General features: G+C 41.3%; 1 protein-coding gene and 1 long non-coding RNA gene across 9 annotated transcripts in view; one reads left to right on the top strand and one right to left on the bottom strand.

Annotated features, from left to right (window-relative positions):
• Positions 1-23,913, bottom strand: part of MLLT10 (MLLT10 histone lysine methyltransferase DOT1L cofactor) — a 307,092-nt gene that overhangs the window by 56,918 nt on the left and 226,261 nt on the right. For all 8 annotated transcript variants that reach the window (XM_077490949.1, XM_077490944.1, XM_077490945.1 and 5 more), the window contains one exon: positions 3,114-3,231. In XM_077490949.1, coding sequence (XP_077347075.1) covers positions 3,114-3,231 — 118 coding nt within the window. The remainder of the gene's footprint in view (positions 1-3,113; positions 3,232-23,913) is intronic.
• LOC143996102 (uncharacterized) lies at positions 15,983-17,299 on the top strand. Its single transcript, XR_013277504.1, has 2 exons — positions 15,983-16,305; positions 16,451-17,299. It is a non-coding gene; the product is annotated as an uncharacterized LOC143996102 (long non-coding RNA).

Genomic DNA, 23,913 nt, shown 5'->3' with positions numbered 1-23,913 from the left:
CACCATAAATACTAAAAAGAGGAGAGAGCAGATTAAACACAAGGTGTCCAGATATGCAACAATGATAAGCGGAGAAAGGTCATCTTACGTCTAACTTATTGCATGTTTGGAAGTTCTCAACATACACACCATTGATCACTTGGACAAACCTCAAGCAGGAAGAGGTAAATCATTATTTGATTGGGAACTTGATAGCAAGATCATAGAGGCCATGGGGTGAATTTACTAAAACTAAAGAGTGCTAAATCTGGTTCAACTAAGCATTGCCCTTGTCGTCACCGCTGGAGGCCGCATCCATCTTCACCCATCTTTCTTCCAGGTCCACGGACTCCAACTGTGTGGCTGGCCTGAGCCGCGTGACGGAGCTCCTGCGCATGCGCACAGGAGCCACTGGTCACAACACAGGGCTCTGAAGGAATGGCACGAGAGGCTGTTCCTTCAAGGCGCATGCATCAATGGCGTCATCGGCTGCATATACAGTATCTCCTAAACAGTGTACGTTTAGGAGATATTTACAGTACCTATAGGTAAGCCCCATTATATCAATAGGAGTTTACAACCACTTTAATCTACAATGCTATATGCACATTTGCATCATTCCCTGCCCCAGGAGTTTAGAATCAAATGATTTTATCACAAATTATCTGCAAATGTGCAGCGCCAATAGGAAAGGAAGCTAACCGTGCAAGTGCTTTCCATTATTGCTGCTGTGTTTAAGGTAAACTGCAACATCAGATTTGGTTCCTGTGTTCAATTTGCCCCTATCCAGTACTTAGTGAGAGACAACACTACCACCATATCAATTCCATGGGAAATCCGGGACGGCTTGAAAACCTCTACCTTCCCCAAATATGTTGCGTCCTATGTTCGGCAATCTCTGAGCTCAGTTAAAACCGTCTTTAAAGGATAAGTTCACGTTTGCGAACATTTTACATGTTCCACCCGTTTTTAGGATGGAACTTGTTCCCACAATTGCAGCTGCCCCCTCTCCCTGGGACAGCAGTATGGGGAGAAGTTCCCAGTACTAGCTCTCACTTTTTGAAAACAGCGTGGTCCTACAGGACTCTGTCCACATAGCCGCGTCCTTCATACACAGAGCTCTGTATGTGAATTAAGTCCTGATATCCTTTGCAGCGGTTGGCTTGTAGTTTTCAATGAACTACCCTGGTGCTGTTGAGCACTGTAGTAGTTCATGGATTCGTCCCGTCGCTGTGAAACTGCCTGGCCATACAATGTGTGGGCCAGACATCTCACATTGACAGTGTGCAGGAGACCTGCATGGCATCCACTAGCTGCTGATCGCTGGTGCAATGCTTTCCAGGCTCAAAAAAAATAAAAAATAAAAATTGTAAATGCAATTTTTTTACCTGCAAAAAACTTTGCATTTATTTATTTATTTTTAAAAGCAAACTTATCCTTTAAAGTCAAACCAAACTCACTCAATCAATATTAATTATTTTTACTCCTTAAGCTGCTAGCTTTAGGGAAAAAAAAAATGATATGAAGGTTTATTATATTGTAGTGGTTTTTAAACTGTTTTCTTCAGTTGCTCTCTGATTTCTGGCCCAGGCTAAACTGATGTCATACATCCCAGGAGTCTGCATGGGCACCTTTTTTTTTTCATCTGAAGAAGAGGCTGCATGCCTGAGCCTTGAGCTAAGGGCAGACAGATTCCAGGAAGTAAATGCTACATCTGTCATTCCTAAAGGCCACATCTAGACATGATTTGGGGGGGGGGGGGGGGGGGGGTGGAGACATGGATGGGAGGGTTTTGGGTAAATATTAAAAAGGAATTAAATAACCTTTTCAGTTTGTGGTGTTCAGATACAGTTCAGTTCTGCCTTATGTGAACTCAGCTACAACATAATAGGACTAAGGCCTGCTTCACATTATTGCAGCTCTGCAGGACGCATTTGTGTGAGCTCGGCAGCCCATTGTGCCTGCATTTCAAGCAGGAAAAAAAGTTTCTGCACTATTTTTCAAAATGCAGCAGCTGGGAAATCACATGGGGCAATGGTTTCCACACCCGCATGTGCAGCGTTTTTACATGCGTGGCGGTGCCATTAAATTGGAAGTCTAGCCTAAAACTAAAATCTCTAAATCTACTTGCAGCCACAATCTAAGACTAACCTATCTAGCCCTGTAAAGCAAAAATCGCTTTACATACTTTTTCTGAAGCCACTCGGGTACGGTCTCCAGCGGTGGAAGCTCTGTGAAAGGAGACAGCCGACAACGGCTGGGAAATGCCTGGGAAGTGACGTCACCTACTATTGGGCTTCCATTGTCTGCTGCCCCTTCTGCACCCACCTACACAGAGAAGCCGCCGCTGACAACTCAGCATGGGACCATAACATAAAAGGTATGTATAGCGATTTCTGTTTTACATGGCTAAATAGGTTAGTCTAAGCTTGTCGATGCAAGTAGATTTAGAGATTTTTGTTTTAGGCTGAACATTTACTTTAGAATGAATGTGTATGAATGAATGTGTATGAATGAATGTGTATACCTGAAGTGTAAAATCATTTAAGGCTCTGCTCCCTCCGATTGCTAACTGCATTAAAATAGGCGACGTCACTAATGTACCACTCGCTTTTCTCCTCGCTGGAGAGGAAGCTGTACCTATGGACCTACAGGGCAAGGATATGCCTGCTACTGCTTTGTCTATTCTGTGCATGTGTGCTTTCTGAACCTTTCCTTCTGCTTCTTGGATATCACCTTACCTACCAGTCATCAGATCGCCAGGCATCAGCAGAGCAGCTATGATATGAGGAAACAAAGCCCTGTCTAAAGCACGGTATGTCAGTACTGGGGAAAAGACCCTCTGCGGGGAGTCTATAGACAAATACTGGTGTGTACTCCGTTTGTCCAATTTGTGCACAGCTTCCACAGTAAGAGCCCTTTTTAATAGTTTGTTGTAGGACAGTAGGATAAAAACAAATCACATAAAAGTAAGTCCACATGAAGCCCAAAATACCATAAAAACACCCTGTAGTCTGTCTGGGGGGAATATGCCGGAGAAGACCGCATTGGAAAGCCACAATGCAAGCTGTCCTTTAATATTAGTTTAGCAGTTGTGATGTCAATTTAAGGTCTTGAGTAATAATTATAATTACCTGGTTGGCTGTTTTCAGCTGGCGCTACAAGGGATCCAGCAGAAGAGGTTGGATTCAGTCTGTTTCCACTGAGAAGAGATGACGTAACGGTCATTAAGGATCCTGGAAGAGATGATACCTGAAAATAAAAAGAAGAAAGGTTGGTCTAACAGTATCACAAACCATTTAGCTGAAAGGAAATCTTTCCTAAAATTATAATTCATGGATTTGCTGTCCTGTTCCTGTGTGGTTTATTTGCCAATATCAGACACGGTCATTATCTACACTCGCTTTCTGTTCAAATCTGCAGCTGAGTAAATCTAACCATCCACAGCCAACCTCAGCAAGCTCTCTCATAATGCACAAGGTAATAGATTCCAAAAGGGGGTTTCTGGGCAATTTTCACCAGAGGAAACCTGTAGCAATGGAAAATAACAGAAGTGGTTCTGGAGACTATCTGAGGTTACTGCATCTCAAGTAGCATTATTTGGATTTTAGAATCCAGGGGAGAAAACAATGCTGAGCTGACCTGAAATACAAAAAAAACTCACTTCTTATTAAAATGACGCAAGATACTCGGGTACTAATGAAGATTTTTTTTTTTTATTTAACCAAAATAGACACATTTTAGTGCCTGTGAATTCAAACTTAAAAATGTTCACAGGACACAGCATGCATCATCAAAAAATTCTGTCCCTAGCACTCAGGAGCCCAGTTTCAACGTAAAGAATCTAATGGCATTTTTTTTAAAATTTGGTTAGCATGTGAAGGGTTTTTAGTTTAGTGGTAGAAAATACAATAAGAGCACTGTGCAAATGGTTGTAGCGTACAAGAATATTTTAAATTACCTTGTACAGGGAGAACATAAGAGATAAAAATGCTTGGGCTTTTATTTTTGCCCTAATGACCAATGCTATAGAGCAGGGGTCTCCAAACTTCCTGAACAAAGGGCCGGTTTACTGTCCTTGAGGCTCTAGAGGGGTCAGACTGTGGCCAGTGGGATTGGAAAACACCCTGGTGTCAGTGAGTAAACTGTACCCCATCATTGGTTTTAGTAGAAGGAATATGGGAGGAACGGCGCCCCGTCTTTCGTGTCCATGGGAGGAATGGCGCCCCATCATTAGGGTCAGTGGATGGCATAGTGCCCCAAGGACCAGATAAAGGCAAGCAAAAAGCCACATCTGGTCAGTGGGCCACAATTTAAAGACCACTTGCACGGAGACTAAAAGTATGGAAAAATCTGAAATTTTGAGTTGTCCCTGGAACAAAAGCAGAGTAAAATTCTTCCAAATGGGTAGACATGTAGAGGAAAATTCTTCCAAAAGAGTAGAATTGTTCTGGTGACAACTGCCAAAGAGAGGAAATTCCTTATTCTTGAGAGATTCTTCTTCCTTCTTGTGTCAAGAAGTGAAGGAGAAACCCCCAAATAAGACAAAAAAAAAATAACCAAACAAAACATGTCTGGGGTTTAACCGGTTCCCGACCAGCGCCCGCCGACGTACGTCGGCAGAATGGCACGGGGCAGGCAAATGGGCGTACCTGTATGTCCCTTTAAATTTGCCGCCCTGCCATCGCAAGCACGCGCTGGCGGCACGCTCGCGTGCTGGTCGGGACCCCCGTGAGTCCGGTCACGGGTCCCGCAGACTATCGCCGCGGGCATACCCGCGATCGTGTCACGGGGCGGCTGAACGAGGAAATACTGTTGTAAACAGCATCTCCCCATTCTGCCTAGCAACTAGTGACGCTGATCTCTTCTCCATGTGATTGGAGCAGAGATCAGTGTTCACTAAATTAAAGCCCAGCCCCCAACAGTTAGTAACACACCCCTAGGAACACTTAAACCCTACACTGCCACCCACTGGTTAATCCCTTCACTGCCAGTGTCATTTACACAGGAATCAGTGCATTTGTATAGCAGTGATTGCTGTATAAATGACAATGGTCCCAAAAATGTGTCAAAAATGTCCGATGTGTCCACCATAATGTCGCAGTCACAAAAAAATAAAAAAATAAAAAATAAATAAATAAATAAAATCGCTGATCATTACCATTACTAGTAAAAAAAAAATTATTAATAAAAATGCCATAAAACTATCCCCTATTTTGTAAACGCTATAACTTTTTGTGCAAACCAATCAATCGCTTATTGCGATTTTTTTTACCAAAAATATGTAGAAGAATACGTATCGGCCTAAACTGAGGGAAAAAAATGTTTTTTTTATATAATTTTGGGGGATATTTATTATAACAAAAAGTAAAAAAGAATGCGTTTTTTTTCAAAATTGAGGCTCTATTTTTGTTTATAGCACAAAAAATAAAAACCGCAGAGGTGATCAAATGCCGCCAAAAGAAAGCTCTATTTGTGGGAAAAAAAGGATGTCAATTTTGTTTGGGAGCCACGTCGCACGACCGCGCAATTGTCAGTTAAAGCGACACAATGCCAAATCGCAAAAAGCGGTCTGGTCTTTGACCAGCAAAATGGTCCGGGGCTTAAGTGGTTAAACAATTCCATTCTGTAAAAAAAAAAAAAAATGTTACTTTAGATATGCAAACTATGTACAGCCAACAGCTGATGCTTGTGTACAAAAGAAATGTAGCACTAGAGATCTCCTAAGGATCCTGTGAATTCTAACAAATGCCTCCTAATAACCTGGAGACCTGTTAAATTTTAAATTGTGTGTTTTTTTTTTGTGTCTTTTTTACCTTATAATACTGTTCATAACACACTTCCTGTATATTATACAGTCACCAGCTCTAAGGATTGGTATTGCTGCAATAGATTACATTTTTGTTCTTGCATTTAGATTTCATCAGGGAGCAGGATCCAATGTCTTGGCTTTGAAAAGGTCAGAGAAGTTGAGTAGAACCCGTAGTATACAACTTGCCACTAATGTACCCAGGGGTTCACAAGATGCCAACCTGGGATTTACCTTGCCTGCAGCAACACATAAATGAAATACCAATGTTGGCTCAAGATGGCCTTCTTTTTTTTGTAATTCCTTTAAGATGGCCTTCAATCATATAACTCACAGCAACTTGTGCTGAATTACCGGCTCTTTAAAAGTCCATAAACCGGAGGAAAACAAGCCACTGCCAGGGAAAAAAAAAAAGAAATCGGTGTCAACAGAATTACCGCCAACACGTCCTTCAGGATAATGCAATGCAGAACGCATTTAAATGGTTTGAACAGAGGAATACTGGGGTGTAGCCAAAGAACTAAAGTAATTACACAGTATGAAGGATTCCATTCACCCCTAAAGTGCCCTGTCAATGGCAGTACTGAGACACTTGGTGACCATGTGGTTATCCTGCTAATTATTTAATCTTATTAAACCATTTAGAACATAAAAGCAGGTAGACAACAGATGTCTCTCAAACGATTGGCCTTGTACATCTCAAGCCGGCTGTGTAGGTCAAAGCCTCCAGCTTTAAGATACACCTTTCAATCCGCATGACGACGTACTTCCTGAGCTGCACACCGTCGCTGATGAATTAAATAAATCTGCGTACTATCCGATAACTTCCTCTTTGTGTGTGTATGGAGCCTGGCTCCGTGTCTCACCCCCCCTTCCCCTTCTTCCTCAAGGGGAGGGAGGAAGCATAAAAAGAAGGATGTGTTCAACACAATAGGCAGTTCGGCGAATAGGTGCTCTGCCCTGACCCCAAATAAGGAGCCGCATATTTGGCAGCTTCCCAGCCCTACTTACTGAACGGCTCTTGAAAACTTTGTATTCATTCATGTCGCTAACCATGGCTCTGAAGGCCGGGGGCTGGGACTTGTGCCAAACACGTGAAAATGAGCCCTCCAACATACACAGCCAAAAGTCTTGCATAATCCGCTGCAATAAAAAAAAAAAAAAAAAAAAATCCTCTTGGCTGCACACACCGATCCCTTTCTAAGAAACATTCCTGTGTCTGTCATAGTGCAAGCTCTATGTCAAGAATAGAAACAACTTGTGCACTACAGTAAAGAAGTCATTCTTAAAAAATGAAACCAGTTCAATTAAGGGCAGCTGGGCTGTGCTCACACTGGAGGGACGACAAAAATATCAGTAATAAGTAAGTGTGAGAAAAGGCAAGAGGTGGAAATACTGTATATCGGAAAAAAAAGAGTATTTAAAGAGCTCCTGAAATCCTGTGAGGAAAAAACGTTATAAAAGACCAGTAAGGAAGGAAAGCATTTCTGTCCGGTCACCCCTCCCCCTCTTTCCCAGTTATAAAGGTGTAAACCTTTCACTATCAGAGCGTTTTTTGTTTTTTTTTGCCACATATTCATTTTAGGCATTACATGTTTTTGTCACACAATATTTTTTTTTTTTTTTTTTTTATTACAGGTACTTCTAAGCAGCGCTTTACATAGTTGGTATTTCAGTAGACAACCAATTTTGCAAAAAATATATCCGAAAAATAGTCATGAATAGACTATTTAGAATAGGTAATTATGTAGCGGTCAATTCAATGCAGTGCTTTACACATATATTATACATGTACATCAGTCACTGCCCTCATGGAGCTTACTATCGAAGGTCCCCAACTCATATTCCAATTTACACATAGTAGGGCAAATTTAGATCGGAGTTAATCTATCAGAATGTCCTTGGAGTGTAGAGGAAGCCGGGCACCCGGAGGAAACCCACGCAGGCACAGGGAAAAGATGCACACTCCAGGCAGGTAGTGCCATGTTAGGGATACGAACAGATGATCCTAGTGCTGCCAAGCACACTGTGATGCCCATATTAGAGCAACGGTTTATCAATGGCAAATGTTCTTGTTCAAATATTTTATTGAAGGATGAACAGCAAATATAATCTGAACTGTACATAGTTTAAATAAACCATGAGAACAAGGGGTACACAACGGTGCAGAATGACAACAGAAACGCTTCCAAAATGCAATAAGAGAGAGGGTGCAAAAGTGCCATAAGACCATGATAAAATAATTACAGACAAGATCAGTTCTGACCACCAAGTTAAACCATAATGGTGAGCATTGGAGGGTTGGATGACCTAGGGCAGGGATCTGCAATTAGCAGACCTCCAGCTGTTGCAAAACTACAAGTCCCATCATGCCTCTGCCTCTGGGTGTCATGCTTGTGGCTGTCAGAGTCTTGCTATGCCTCATGGGGTTTGTAGTTCTGCAACAGCTGGAGGTCCGCTAATTGCATATCCCTGACCTAGGGGATACAGGGTTATAGCAGAGGCCTCTAAAGTGGAGTGGCTTCTGGAGGAATAGGAAACGAGTATTAACGATGGCAAATTTTCAATGAAAACATATCAAAGTTAATTTTAATGCACACAAATGCAATCTATTACCCAAGTTTTCAGTATAATATAAAAAATTAGGTTGTTACAAGTAAATACCCAATATATCAAGCTTTAAAACTGCGTTAAAGCTTGTATATATAAATAAAAAAATAAAAAAATATATATATAGCAACTCCTCTACTTTTACCTTTACAATAAAAAAAGTCTTCCTCAAAAGTGGAAATAGCTATAGTGGTGACAGACTTTGGCATCATTTAAAGTGGACATAGACTTTGGCAACCTTTCTATTTAGTAAACCAATAAATGGCATTGCACTAAATCCAAATGTCTTTTGTCCATGGCTAATGCAGAGAGCAACATTGTTGCTGCTGGTATCAAACCATGTTAAATAAGTGAGTAGGCACTCTTCAGCTGCTCTTTTACCTGGTCCAAAGGTCTCCAAACTATGGCCCTCCAGTTGTTTAGGAACAAAAATTCCCCTCATGCCTAGTCTTGTCTGTGAATGTCAGTTTTACAATACCTCATGGGACATGTAGTTCCTCAACAGCTGGAGGGCCGTAGTTTGGCCATCCTCTAAACCAGGGATATGCAATTAGCGGACCTCCAGCTGTTGCAAAACTACAAGTCCCATCATGCCTCTGAGTGTCATGCTTGTGGCTGTCAGTCTTGCTTTCCCTTATGGAACTTGTAGTTCTGCAATAGCTGGGGGTCCGCTAATTGCATATCACTGCTCTAGACTTATAGGAGTTGATTTACTAAAACTGGTGAGTGCAAAATTTGGTGCAGCTCTGTATACAAACCAATCAGCTTCCAGTTTTTTTTTTTTTTTGTCAAAGCTTAACTGAACAAGCTAAAGTAAGAAGCTGATTGGCTACAATGTGCAGCTGCATCAGATATTGCACTCTCTAATTTTTGTAAATCAACCCCACTATTTTCCTTCATCGCAATAGTACTGTGTGGCTGTGAGGCGAGTACCATATTAGTTATTTATACGCCAAGTGTAATTTTTTTACTAACTGATTTGTCGCATTAAATTTCACTAACAAATCCCTGTTAGACAGCCAAACTTTATATTTGATTAAATGCTCACTTTGCAATGATATTTTTAGGTTCTAAAGGACATCTGATCCTGTTACACCTAACATCACTACAGTCTATCCTTGAGGCATCATTGTAGTAATACACAGAATATAGAGGCACATGGAGTTAGGAGTAACACTTGCAAAATTCACTAATGCCTTCTTAGCCTTCTCTTGCACAAAATCCATTGACAAAATACTAAAAGGTGTGATATAAAGTATACTTATTAAATAGGCAACATGGAATAAAAGCATTTTATTGTATTTCCTTTTCAGACAATCGCATGTAATCTCTGCAAGAGAACTGATGAGTTCCAAGACTCTGCATAGGCCAGTCTCTCAACCCAACACTAAGGAACTCTTGAAATAACTTTCCAGTGTCAGCGAACCACTAAAAAATGATATATCAACATCTCACAGTACATTAGTGTGATGATAACCTGGAAGAATGCCCCTTACATTTGTGGTCATTGGGAAGAATGCCCCTTACATTTGTGGTCATTGGGAAGAATGCCCCTTACATTTGTGGTCATTGGGAAGAATGCCCCTTACATTTGTGGTCATTGGGAAGAATGCCCCTCACATTTGTGGTCATTGGGAAGAATGCCCCTCACATTTGTGGTCATTGGAAAGAATGCCCCTCACACACATCTGTGGTCACTGGGAAGGATGCTTCTTACACTTGTGGTCATTGGGAAGAATCTTCCTCCCATACAAATTGCTAAATAGATCACAGTTGTCAGTGGGTACTTATCGGAGAGGCAAAAATTGCTCAAGGAACACCTAAAGACCTCTGGAGAAACCCTAGGCTTCCACAGAACCTCAGTTGAGAAAGGCTGGTGTAGGCTATAGAAATGGAAGATAGGTATATAGAAAGCGCACTGCTTCAAATACTGCATTCTGTTTTGAATATCCATATTTACAAACTACAGGTTGATTGAAAAAAGGGGTGGCATATGTATGAAAGAAAACATTGACTGTGATTATGGCAGAATGGATGCCGAACAAGGCCCTGTTCCCAAAAGAAGAACCTAGTTACTTTGGGGCAACATAGAATGTTGGAAAACCCTTGCCTAACTTTTATAGGTGAAGCCTCATGTTCAAATGCTACAATAATGGAGGATTCATTCATACAAAGGAATGAGTGTTCCTTGTGCACAAGGACTGTGTGCCATCCTGTGCGAAGGTCAGTCTAACTGTGTATACTAATTTCGTGTGACTGTTCTGACACGTTCCGGTGAAGGGAATGGTAACGAGCTCCCGCTGTTTGCCACAACCATCACTCTTGTCCGGGTCACTATTTCTGACTGCAGAGCGATGCTCATCTCAGCTGGGCCTGCCCTCAAAGACTGTTCCATTTTATTGCTGGAGGGAGGCCTCTGAACGCAGATACTTACAATCCAAAGAGCTCTTGCACACCTGTGTCATGCTTGGCGACATAACAGCTGTGCAGGAAAGCCCTTGTTTTTGACTGTAGGCAAAAAAACAACTCAGAAAAAAAAAAAACAGGGTGCAAAAACAAACTCGGAGCACATTTTCCAGCATTGAGAAGTCTTAAAGTGGCTGTAAAGGCTCGAGGTTTTTTCTTTTCATGCAATCTAAGCATGAAGGTAAAAAACCTCCTGTGTGTTGCGTCCCCCTAATACTTACCCGAGCCCCATCCTGTGCTGCTGGTCTCTTCCAGGATGAATGATGCCCAGCATCATTAAAACTTACTTCACAAGGGCCCAAGGTGTCAAGAGTCCACCCCTTAGGGCTGTTTGAGTAAAACGGCCTAAGCCTGAAGAGTACAGCGCCCACATTACGCGCCCATAGTTTTATGCAACATTCAGGAGCCACAGTGTTACTAAACCCACAAAAATTTAATTAGTCGGTATATGCAGTAAAGCATGCTTGGTATAAGCACTGTGGAACCTAGGGAGTTAATCCTGTGCATTGTGTAAAAAGACTGATCCTGTCTTTGATCCTCCCCTTCTTCCACTGTCCCCAATCAATCTCCTGACAAGACAGAGTCTTTGCAGCCACTCTGCACATGCTCAGTTTGGTGCATAATTCTACAGAGTTTTTTTTCCCTAAAGGAGGGTGTAGGCAAGGGGTAAATCAGCACTGTCCGGACGGAGGGTCAGGGACCCTGCAGCCTCATAGGACAGGGAGGAGAATGGATACTCCTCCTACAAGCTTTAACCAGACACTAATAGAAGTCGCAAGGCTGCTATATACTGCTGATGAGAAAAAGGTATTTAGCTGTTTATGTTTACTAAAACAATTGCATTTCCATGTTCTGTGTACTGTCTGAGACCAGATATAGTGAATGCAGGGTCCTGGGCAGGGGTGCACCGTCCATTAAGGGCACACGGGGGTCGCCCCCCATATCCATAACTGCCTCCCCCTTTCAGGACGTCGGATGCATAAACTCCAATACGGGTGGTGTTTTTTTTGAAGCACCTTATTAAAGCCAGAGGCTCTAATAGGCTTCAAAATAGGGTGGGGCTCAGGGTGCAGAGAATGCGCTTGAAGCCCACCCAGGAGCCTAGATGGGATAAGTGCAAGACCGACTGGCAAACCCCCGACTGGGGGTAAGAGGGTTTTAAGGTGGTTGCGCTCCCCCCCCCCTCCACTTTAACACTAAAGATCAGAGGAGGAACCAAGACGACCCACCACATGATAGATCAAAGAGATCAGCAATTTGTATGTATAAAAAATAGGGGGGGGGAGGGGGGTTGTAGAGAGAAGGTGGTTAAAGCCTGGAAATTGGTTTTAAAGTTTATGAGTTTAGTTATTAAGTTTACATCTACTTTAATTATATTATGTTGTTCACATCAACATACATATGGAAAAAATTAAGTTTAAAAAACGTTTCTCTTTAAAGACAGGCTGAAAATTGGCACAAGAGAAAAATGGGGCCACTACCGATAGCAACCATTAATCATTATGATATCATTTTGGGCAGTAGCTCCAGTTTTCTTTGTTCCAGTTTGCCCACTTCCCACTCTCCCAAATTGCTAAATAAGATCCCCATTAAAAACAAATGATAAAAACAAAGAAAAAAAACCTTCAACCAAGTACAGCATGAACAGAGCAGCATCTCCAAGCAAGAAGAGGTAATAAATATTTTAAGCTGCGCATTATTAACACCTTTGCATTGTGCCACTAATGGCAGTGCAGGGACTAAATTGGAAGCGGGAGGCTCACATCTCACTCACAGTAAAAACAGGCCAGAGCAAGCATTAAAAAAGTGCAATCGTGCTGTCAATACACATTAAGGGCACAGGATCCTGACAGGCTGGAAAATTCCACAGCTGAAGTCGGCTCTCTCCAGCTCCCAACAGTGAACGTTTCACAATGAACAATCCGCCCTGGTACACACGACTTGGAACTATAATGTTTCCCACGCCATTCAAGCTTGTTGGCAAATAAACAGATACGCTTGCACTAACTGCCTTAATCATTGGCGTTTCCTAAATAGCAAAATTAAAATGATGTCAATTTTAACCAAGTTTTTTTTCCCAAAGCAAGATGCAAATTTTTACTTTTTTATGTATTAAGGCATTAATAACAGACGATCATATATAAAACATATAGATTACCTTTGGAGAAAAAGTGCTACTAATAAAACAAGGCTGTACATGCATTATAAAGCCAAAAGGTTTGTGGCCATTACACCTATATGAGTTTGATTTCCCATTTCAAAACCATGGACATGGAGATTGAGATGTCCCTTTATTTACAGACCTCGCTCTTCTGGGAAGGTTTTCCTCCAAGATTTTGGACCATGTGAGTTTCTCCACACTAAACTCCTCAAACCATTTCCTTATGAATCGGGCTTTGTACACAGAGGCACTGACATGGAGGAACGGAAAAGGGTCTTCTCCAAACTGCCGACACAAGGTTGGAGCGTCCACACTTATCGCAACCTAAAATATTTTATTTTGAACTCTAGCCTATCCTATTTTATCTACCAAAATAAGTCCTTGTTAATAATAACTAGAAGTCCACTGTACTTGACTTCTACTTGAAGAGACTCCCCATACTTGAAAGTTTCTGAAACGTACATCTAATTAGCCACAGAAAACTAAATTATTATTATACAGGATTTATATAGTGCCAACAGTTTGCGCAGTGCTTTACAATGTTAGGGCAGACAGTACAGTTACAATACAATTCAATACAGGAGGAATCAGAATTACCCGTTCGCCATACATGTGTCACCGCTTGAGGGAAAATGCAGGATACGGATAACCAATTTTCAAATCTGGATACTGAACATTATCAGTGTCAGATCTTTTCTATGGCTTCATTTTGCAGTGAGCCCATGGTTCCTAAAAACCTGAGGATACAATTCCATTCACACAAAATGTCTATTGTCACTGATACACATTAAAGCGAACTTCCACCCGAAAGTGGAACTTGCGCTCATTTGTCTCCTCCCCCCTCTGGTGCCACATTTGGCACCTTTCGGGGGAAGAGGGGGGCAGATACCTGTCCCCACATCCGGGGACAGGTAGACCAGGCGGTGGAGCATTACGTCAGCGGCTCGGCTCCCTCACTGCTGGGCCAGTAGGAGAGTGCAGCAGGGACCCAGCGTGAAGATGTAATGCTTCTCTACTGGGTTCCTTTACCGGCAATAGTGGGGGCAGCACCTGACAGCTGATGGAAGCATCAGCTGCGGTGCCGACATCACTGGACTCCAGGACAGCCAAGTGTCCTATTATTAAAAGTCAGGAACTGCATTAAGTCTAGCTGCTGGCTTTTAATTTTTGCAGGGAGGGGCGGACCTCCTCTTTAAGAGCTAACTAGGATGATTAGAGGCATTTTTTAACCACTTCCCACCCGGCTACTGCATATGTATGGCCGGGTGGGCGCTCTCTCCTGAGTGGATGTTCAGGAACGTCCCTCAGAAGGAGCGGGTTCCCACGTAGCGGAGCGATCCAGATGCACTCGTGTCATCTGGAAACGGAGCATCTTAGATCGTCAGGAGGGCTCTGTGATTGGCCCTCCTGATCACATGACGGCCGTGTCCAATCACGGCCATAATGTGATGTAAAAGAGCCGGTTGCTAGGCGATCGGCTCGCCTCTCCTCACGCGGAAGTTGTCGGTGAGGAGAGCGGCTCTCTGCAGCTGGCTGGTGTTCAGCGAGCATGAGCTGTTTTTTACAGCTTTTTACTCACTGATCACCAGTCTAGTGTCACCACACATATAAAACACACAACGTAAACACACATGTCCCCACATAGTAATGATCCCCAAAACACGTCCCAATGATCATTTGCACACGCATGTCCGTGATCACCTGTGCACAGCTGTACATGATCATTTGCGTAAATATGCCCGTGATCACACAAATTATTATACACTTTTTTTTTTTTTTACCAAAAACATGTAGCAGAATAAATTTTGGCTTAAATTTATGACAAAATTAGATTTTATTGGATTTTAAAATAGAATAAAGAAAATAAATATTGTTTTTTTCCCCAAATTTCCGCTCTATTTTCGCTTACATTGCAAAAAAAAACGGAGTCGTGAATAAATACTACCAAAAGAAAGCTCTATTTGTGCGAACAAAATGATAAAAATTTCATTTGGGTACAGCGCAGCATGACCACACAATTCTTATTGAAAGTGCAAGAGTGCTGAAAGCTGAAAATTGGTCTGGGAAGAAGTGGATGAAAGTGCCCAGTCTTGATGTGGTTAAGCTCAGAGTTTAGGGGCAGGAAAAAAAACCCTCCTGGTTTATATGTTTTATGAGACCATGCAGAATGCTCCTAAACTCACCTAAACCCATGTACAAAATCGCTGTATATGCATTTTTTTTCCTGCCAAGGGAACTGATATTTAAGCCCAGTGTGCATGGATCCTTAGCCTGCAGCCTTTACACATTCTGCTCTAAGAGCCACCACAAGGATGAGGCCTAGAATGGTAATCTATTCAAGACTATTTTTTGGATATATTTCCTGCAAAATTGGTTGGCTATTTACCAACTAGGTATCTGCAACATCAACTCTAACCTGAGCGAAGTACTACAGAAAGGTCTATTGTAAAATGTTTTGCGTGATATAGCCTACTGTTGCTTTCCAAGAAAAGAGTAGAGCTGGGATTGTCTGGTGCTTCCTATAAACATACAAGCTCATAGTATATTAACGTGCATGTTTATAGGAATGTGGGCAACAGGGGGAAAAAAAATGGACTGCTTGGCATTCCCTAGCTTTCAAATGCCACTAAATATCCATGTATTTCCTAGAATTTGATAACTACTAGGTTTTGCCAAGAACTTCCATATATTGGTATACGTGTCCCACATACGTTCTTCAGAAGGTGCGGTAGAGAATAAGGAAGGTTAAATTCATCCAACATAGAATATTTTCTTCCAGCAAACCCCCTTTTTTTTGCCTTCGCTCCCGACAAGTAGGGCTTTAATACTCAGCGTGTGATGAGAGATGAAACCAAGTGTGAACAACTTTCAAGTCCCATGAGGGGGCTGACTGTTCAAGCTGTCAGGTTCAATTGCATCATTCGACATTATTCAATGCCCCAAACTGCTCTCTAATTGTTAGGGGCTTAACATATTCAGGGCCTTTGTTTAGGCTAATGCCGAAGTGCCCACAAGTCGACTTTCTATAAAGAAGAGGGTGGGATTTCATTGTACTTAAACCATTCTAAACTCTGCACCACCATAGTCTCTAGTGCCATCCCGGGTCTGAAAAACCGACTTTGAGACTGCTTTAATCAGTTTATATCCTATCAATTCGCCCCTTATTTTATTACTACAGATATAGAAGGAGATTTTGCTACATTAATACAGAGACAGTTCAGTGGCTGAATACAATCACAGAAGAGACTGCTCCCTTTCAGTTCATCCGCTTCAAGTCTTTGTAAGTTTTTTTTTTTGTGTCATGTTTCGTGTTGTCTTTCCCCCCTACCTAATATCAGATGTGACACCTCACAGTAACCATGCAGAAAGTCTTTAGATTTCTCTGAAGATCCGTTGCCCTGCTGACAAACGCTTATTTTTTTCAGTTGAATTCTTTACGCTGTTGATAATGAGATGGGGTCAAGCAGATTATTCACTTCCTGTTCTGTCGCTGCTTTGTGTTACTAAGAGAGGAAGTTAAAACCGAAAAAAGAAGAAGACGACGCAGAGTAAACAAACCCAGAGCCCACAAAGTTCAACATTTAGATGTCGTGTTTTTCTTTAACTTTCCTCTGATCAGCTACAAGAAGGATTCCTTAGACAGTTGAACTTTTTTCCTAACCAAGCCTTGAAATATCTTATAGGCTTTTTTATGCAGTATTTAAAATTTTAAGCCAACAAGAAAAGACTCCTTTAACATAGTTTATTTTTTTTGCACAATGATCTGGAAGCTATTGTGTTATCCAAACCATTGTATTCCTGAGCTACAAATCACTAGTACTGCAAATTTCAACTGCACCCTATATCAGGTTGTTTTCTCATGGGTTATGTATTGTAAAGTCAACTGGCTTTACAATGTATAAATATGCCTATAAAAAGGCCTATTTCAACTATTAATCTCCCATCCTCCCTTTTGTCATTTTGAACCCTCTGCAACGCAGTACTGAGAAATCCTTGCCTCCTGTAACCCTCGGTCAAATAGATGACACAGTTCATACTACTCGTATTGCAATATTACATTGAGAATGCCATTGTACCTAGACGGACAACATGTCACTTTAGATTCACCATCAAGAAGAACGGATGAAATTAATTTGAAGATCACGGTTCTTAGTTTATGGAAAACTAGAGGTGCACTGAAATGGAAATTTTGGTGCCGAAACTGAAAGTTCAGGATGCACTTGGCCAAAACTGAAAATGTCAAGTCTTAAAAATAAAATAAAAAATTATATATATTTATTTTTTCACACATTTTTTTTTATATATAATTCTATTGTATTCAACTTTTTAATTAATATGAATTTAAATAAATATGAATTTATTGTCGGACAGTACACTTTTAGCACAAGAAAAATGCATCCCTTTAAATTCTGTGCATGTGTTCACACTGATCCATTGAGCTTCAATTGTGGTGTTAAAAATCTTGCTTGCTGCATATTCGGTCAGTTAAAAAAAAAAACTGCACCAAAAACCCTTCCCTGTTGAAATGCATTGAAAACCGAAATCATAATTTTCGGCCGCCGAAATTTCAGCGCATTTCTATGGAAAACCCTAGAGATGTAAAAAGTGCAGATCTATCTATATGTGCAAAGAATACTTCATATACAAATCGAGAAAAAGGCATGCATTATACTACTAAATAAATAAAAAAATAAATGTACATTGTATAGTGAAAACAATCTAAACATAACATAAAATGTGTGGCACCACTAAATTAATATTAAGATGTACTAGATATTTAATAAAAAAAAAAAACAAAAAAAAAAAAGGAAAAATAAAAACTTGCGTGTACAGCAAGCATAAAAAGGTGAGAAATACAAGCAAAAAATAAACTGTTCTTTTCTCTACATGCTATAAACAATACCACTGGGATGCATGTTAATAGTAATCTACACAGTAAAGATTACCAGCAGAGCCTTAGTTATGATTTACCGGGCATCTGTGTACATTTTCAACCTCTACTATTTAAACTTTGACCAACAAAAATAAGAGCAGTAGGCAAACGCTCAGAACCAGAGGGGCACGCAACAGCAATATTACAGCATTGCTATCAAAACATGATGTCTTGACAAGAACAAGCAAATATGTTTACAAACCACAAGATGGCTTAAGGGCACTAAGCATATGTCTAGGATTTCAGCAGAAAGAACTGTGGTTTTCATTTTTAAACTTGTTATAACCATACATAGATTTCAGGTGGACAAAAGAAGAGAACGCGTTAAAAAAAAGACGCTGCAAAGGAGAGTCCTATTAACTTGGTGACCAACTGCACATGTATAATCAGCAAAGGAGGTGTCAGTTAGCACTTTTATACATTTTCAAAGCAACATGAGGCAACTAACAGAGCTGTACCCCAATAGCTCATGGCTGAAAAAACTGCAACCTATAAGACGCCAGAGGCAAGTTCCAGGAATAACGAGAGCATATGCCAAACATCGACAAATTACATATGCAAACAGGAAGCAACATCACAAGATTCAATCTTATGAAATAGATTTCTCAGTACAAAGGATGTCTTGCTTTGTGTATAAAGAATGCTTATCCCATATACTATATACAGTATCTCACAAAAGTGAGTACACCCCTCACATTTTTTGTAAATATTTTATTATACCTTTTTCATGTGATAACACAGAAGAAATTACTTTTTGCTAAAATGTAAAGTAGAGAGTGTACAGCTTGTATAACAGTATATATTTGCTACACCCTCAAAATAACTCAACATGTAGCCATAAATGTCTAAACCACTGGCAACAAAAGTGAGTACACCCCTAAGTAAAAATATTAAAATTGAGCCCAATTAGCCATTTTCCCTCCCCGATGTAATGCGACTTGTTAGTGTTACAAGGTCTCAGGTGTGAATGGGGAGCAGGTGTGTTAAATTTGGTGTGATCGCTCTCACTCTCTCATATTGGTTACTGGAAGTTCAACATGGCACCTCATGGCAAATAACTGAGGATCTGAAAAAAATAAAATAAAACAAAAAATTGTTGCTCTACATAAAGATGGCTTAGGCTATAAGAAGATTGCCAAGACCCTGAAAGTGAGCTACAGCATGGTGGCCAAGACTATACAGCGGTTTAACAGGACAGGTTCCACTAAGAACAAGCCTCACCATGGTCACCCCAGGCAGTTGAGTGCATGTCCTCAGCATCATATACAGAGGTTGTCTTTGGGAAATAGACGTATAAGTGCTGCGAGCATTATTGCAGAGGTTGAAGGGGTGGGGGTCATCCTGTCAGTCCTCAGACCATACACCGCACACTGCATCAAATTAGTCTGCAAAGCTGTCATCCCAGAAGGAAGCCTCTTCTAAAGATGATGCGCCAGAAAGTCTGCAGTTTGCTGAAGGCAACCAGTGGTCTGATGAGACCAAGATAAACGTATTCGATTCAGATGGTGTCAAGCGTGTGTGGTGGCAACCAGGTGAGGAGTACAAAGACAAGTGTATCTTGCCTACAGTGAAGCATGGTGGTGGGAGGTTCATGGTCTGGAGCTGCATGATTGCTGCTGACACTGGGGAGCTACAGTTCATTGAGGGAACCATGAATGCCAACGTGTACTGTGACATACTGAAGCAGAGCACAGAGACTTCAGAGACTGGGCCACAGGGCAGAATTCCAACATAACGACCCCAAACACACCTCCAAGACGACCACTACTTGCTAAAGAAGCTGAGGGTAAAGGCAATGGACTGGCCAAGCATAGATATCTGACCATCTCACCTATATGAGCTTGTGCCATATCCTACTCCAAAACCATGGGCATTTTGCCTGTGGGAATTTGTACCCATTTAGCCAAAAAAGCATTTGTGTTCCAATTAATCCAAAGGTTGTTCAGTAGCGTTGAGACCAGGGTTCTGTGCAGGCCATTCAAGTTCCTTCACACCAAACCATGGTGTATATGGACACAATTGTGCTGGCACAGAGAAGGAAAAGCATTCCCCAAACTCTTCCTACCAAGCTGGAAGTACATAGTCTTTCTGAGCTGTAGTATATTAACAGTTCCCTTCAATGAAAACCCCTCAATTCAATTCGGAGGAGTTGCCTCACATTTCTGGTACTAATGGTAAGTGTGATGGTCAGGTGTCTACAAACATTTGGCCATATATCGCATCACATTATTGTTAAGCCGGCCATAGACTGTTTGAATCTTGGCCGGTTCAGCAGGAAGTCAATCCATCAATCAGCTTGGGTACAACCAGCCTGTAGGATTTTACATGCGAATATTGGCAAAGGCTGTTAAAGCCACTAGCAATAATCACTGTGTTCTCCCAGCCCGGTTGGCTTCCCATGCCAAGAGAACACAATGGCCACATGGTTGCAGGAAAGAAATTTGCTCTCTGTCTATAGCCAGCCTTAGTGTCACTAGAGTAACGCACAAGAAATTACAACAGAACCAAAAGCAAATTTTGTCAAACTTTTTAACATGGAAGAACCCGTAAAACAACTTTTCAGCCTCAGGAAAGCTCTGTTAATAGCTATATCTATATCTCATTGTACATTAACTGCTTGCCGACCAGCCACCGCAGTTTTACTGAGGCAGAATGGCAGGGCTGGGTGAAACTACCTTATTTTACGTTGGCTTTTGGCCACTGGAGGGAGGGCACGCCGCCCACAGCGTGTGCCTGGCCCTGATGCGATGACCGCTGGGCTCCCTCCGTCGCTCGTGACAAAGGAAGAACCGGGATCTGTGTGTGTAAATACACAGATCCCAGTTCTTTCAGGGGAGAGAAGACAGATTCTGTGTTCATACTATGTATGAACACCAATCTTTCTCTCGCTCCCCTCCTAGACAGTCCCATCCCCCCCATGGTTAGAAACACATAGGGAACAGTTAACCCCCTTGATTGCCCCCTAGTGTTAATCACTTCCCTGCCAATGACATTTACACAGTAATCAGTGCATTTTATAGCTCTGATCACTGTATAATTGTCAATGGCTTAAAAAATGTGTCAGAAGTGTCCGACGTGTCCGCCATAATGTTGCAGTCCTGATGAAAAAAATAATAATAATAAAAATGCCATAAATCTAACCCCTATTTTGTAGATGCTATAAGCAAAAAGATAATTTTGAAAAAAAAAACAAAAAAAAAAAAACTGTCGCTCTTCTTTGGTTTATAGCACAAAAAAAATAAACGCAGAGCGATCAAATACCACCAAAAGAAAGCTCTATTTGTGGGGGGGGAGGGGGAATTACGCCAATTTTGTTTGGGTACAGCGCCACATGACCGCACAATTGTCAGTTCAAGTGATGCAGTGCCGAATTGCAAAAAAAAAAAGGCCTGGTCATCAAATCTTCCGGGGTTGAAGCGGTTAATGTTATGGTTGGTAGGATTGCCCCTTTTCAACTGTGGCCAATAGGGCCTTTACAAATAGCTAAAAAGATCATTGGCGTTGGGGTATCTTATGTAAAATCCAGAAACTGCTAATTTCTCAAGGAACCCCTAGAACAATCTTTGCAGGAACTCTAGATGAGAAAGACTGACCTAGAAGATCCAAACCTTGCCTGCCTAGTCTCCAACCTTCTAGAGAAGCAAATCTGGTTTCACTTATACCAAGCTGACATCACAGTGTTGTGTTATGAACAAAGCATTGTAAGGGCCTATCTAAATAATACAACCAACTCTTATTCAATCAGGTAAGTCCCTTGCACTATAAAGTTAAAGAGTAGCGCCACTTGTGTTGCAAAAAACGCTCCCCTCTGGGTGATCTCTGTACATTACAAGGATTTTAACAAACTTTGTTGCAGTTTACTACCTTTTGTTATTCTGAAGAATGAGTCTTATGGGAGCAGTTTCAGAATTATCAACCAGCTGCTGCATCTGCAGGGCTCTAATGAGGAAAACTGCAGGGTCTGCATCCCTTTATATGCAATTTCCTATTGGGAGCATTCTCACCAAAAATGCCCTTTTTGTTGCCCGATACCTGACTTGTATCTTAGACCCCTTTCAATACGGTTTTCAGACGCTTTAGTGCTAGAAATGGCCTCTGCTAGGCGCCTCGCAATCACTGCAGTGTGACTTTCGACACTCGGGCGGTACGCTTACGGTACGTTCCCACTTAAAAGTGCAGCAAAGCAGGAGCTTTTAACCCTTTCTTTCCCTTTCTAATGGTGGGTGCTATCAGTGTAAAGGGTTCTAAGTGCAGACTTCTGGGAAAGTCAGTGAGCCAATCACACAAGCAGGAAATTATGTTTCTGGGGGGCATTCTGTGTACAGAACACTTTCAGGTAGCCATACTGCATTGCACTTTACAGTAGATTACAAAGCTGCAGATTGACACGGAAAGGAAATTTTTAATAACATTCAATTACAATATGACTTGAGCAATTGTATGCTAGAATATATATATATTTTTTATTTGCTTTTTTTCCCCCCCCATGAAAGTGGAGTTACCCTTTAATGGTAAAATGTAAGGTAGATTGTACAGACTGTTTAAAAGGGCCAGCTTAAAGTGTATATAAAACCCTAACAATGAACCCCTCTTATGCCCTGTAAATACGGACGGAAATTCCGATGGAAAAGGTCCGATCGGATTATATTACCGGAAAATCCGATCGTGTGTGTGGGCTCTATCGGACTTTTTCAGTCGGAAATTCCAACAGAAAAAATTTGAGAGCAGGATCTAAAATTTTCCGCCAAAAAAATCTGAACTGACTTTTTCCGATCCTTTGTAGAGAATGCCTATGGAAAAAGTGCCACGCATGCTCGGATTAAATTACGTGACCAAAGCTACTGGCTGTGGGTATGCAACAACAGTTTCGAACAAAATCCGTCTGAAAAAATCAGACGGATTTTGTGGCCGAATGTCTGACCGTGTGTACAGGGCATGAGCCTTTTGGTCTGTTAATAATAGTGTGTCTCAAACTAATTATGTCTCCTAGATCTCATCTTGGGGGCTACTGACTGTTTTGGAAATGTGAGTGTAGGTCAGTCTGTGTAGTTTGGCAAAAGAAACTTGACAGTGTTGGCACCACTCAGCCCACAACAGGAAGGGAGTGCATTTCTGGCAAATCACCAGATATTTTTATGTACCTGCAACGCCTTTAAATGGAAAAACTTGGGGAAATGCGCATGTGTTGCAGAGATGCACTGCATATGTTTCTATTTTTGCCCTGACATACACGCTAACTGGGACACAATGTACATTTAGAACAATTTACTAACAGTTGACCATAGCGCTGCACACTAATGTGCTGTCCGCAGGAAGAAATCCATACAATGTTTAAATTTGGTAACCTGCACTAGAAAGAAATCACCACTTGGGATCTGATTGCCAGGGGCAACAAATGTTTTGGGATATTTATGAAATGCTACAGGCGTGCATTTTTGGTCTACTGCAAAAAAAAAAAAAGTAATCAAAAATGCAGTGAAACACACTTTATAAATAATCTGTATTTTGCAGGGGTGAATAACCCCATATACACATTTTATAAAACATGCAATGCGCAGATATGCCAAGTTTGCTACCAGCAGGGGTTTACAAATTCCCTTCATGTTTTATTTACAGTTCACAGGAAACGCAGAGCAGTTTTTGCTCCTGAATTCCAACTTTTTTTATTTCTTTTTTTTTTTTATCTGTGTAACCTGCATTTTGGAAAGCAGAACACGCTGCAGAGTGCGTCCTGACCAACCCTCGGTGCTGTTAAACCGTTTTTTACATTAGTAACAATGTTGTTCTGGCGAGGAATTAACTGTCAAAAATTAAGGAGCTGACATGCTATTAAACTCATCTCGATGACACGAGGAAGAGCGGGATTTCTGGAGCGCAGACAATACAGCTGACAGGCAGACTACTTAAAACAAATTTTTAGACCACAGACAGCTTGCGTTCGGCTCAATGTCATTC

This window comes from Lithobates pipiens, unplaced genomic scaffold, assembly GCF_037356315.1.
Source record: "Lithobates pipiens isolate NorthernLeopardFrog02 unplaced genomic scaffold, aLitPip1_a1.2 Scaffold_19, whole genome shotgun sequence".
NCBI lineage: Eukaryota > Metazoa > Chordata > Amphibia > Anura > Ranidae > Lithobates > Lithobates pipiens.
Note: the sequence above shows the minus strand (reverse complement) of the source record. Positions and strands in the feature narration are given on the sequence as shown.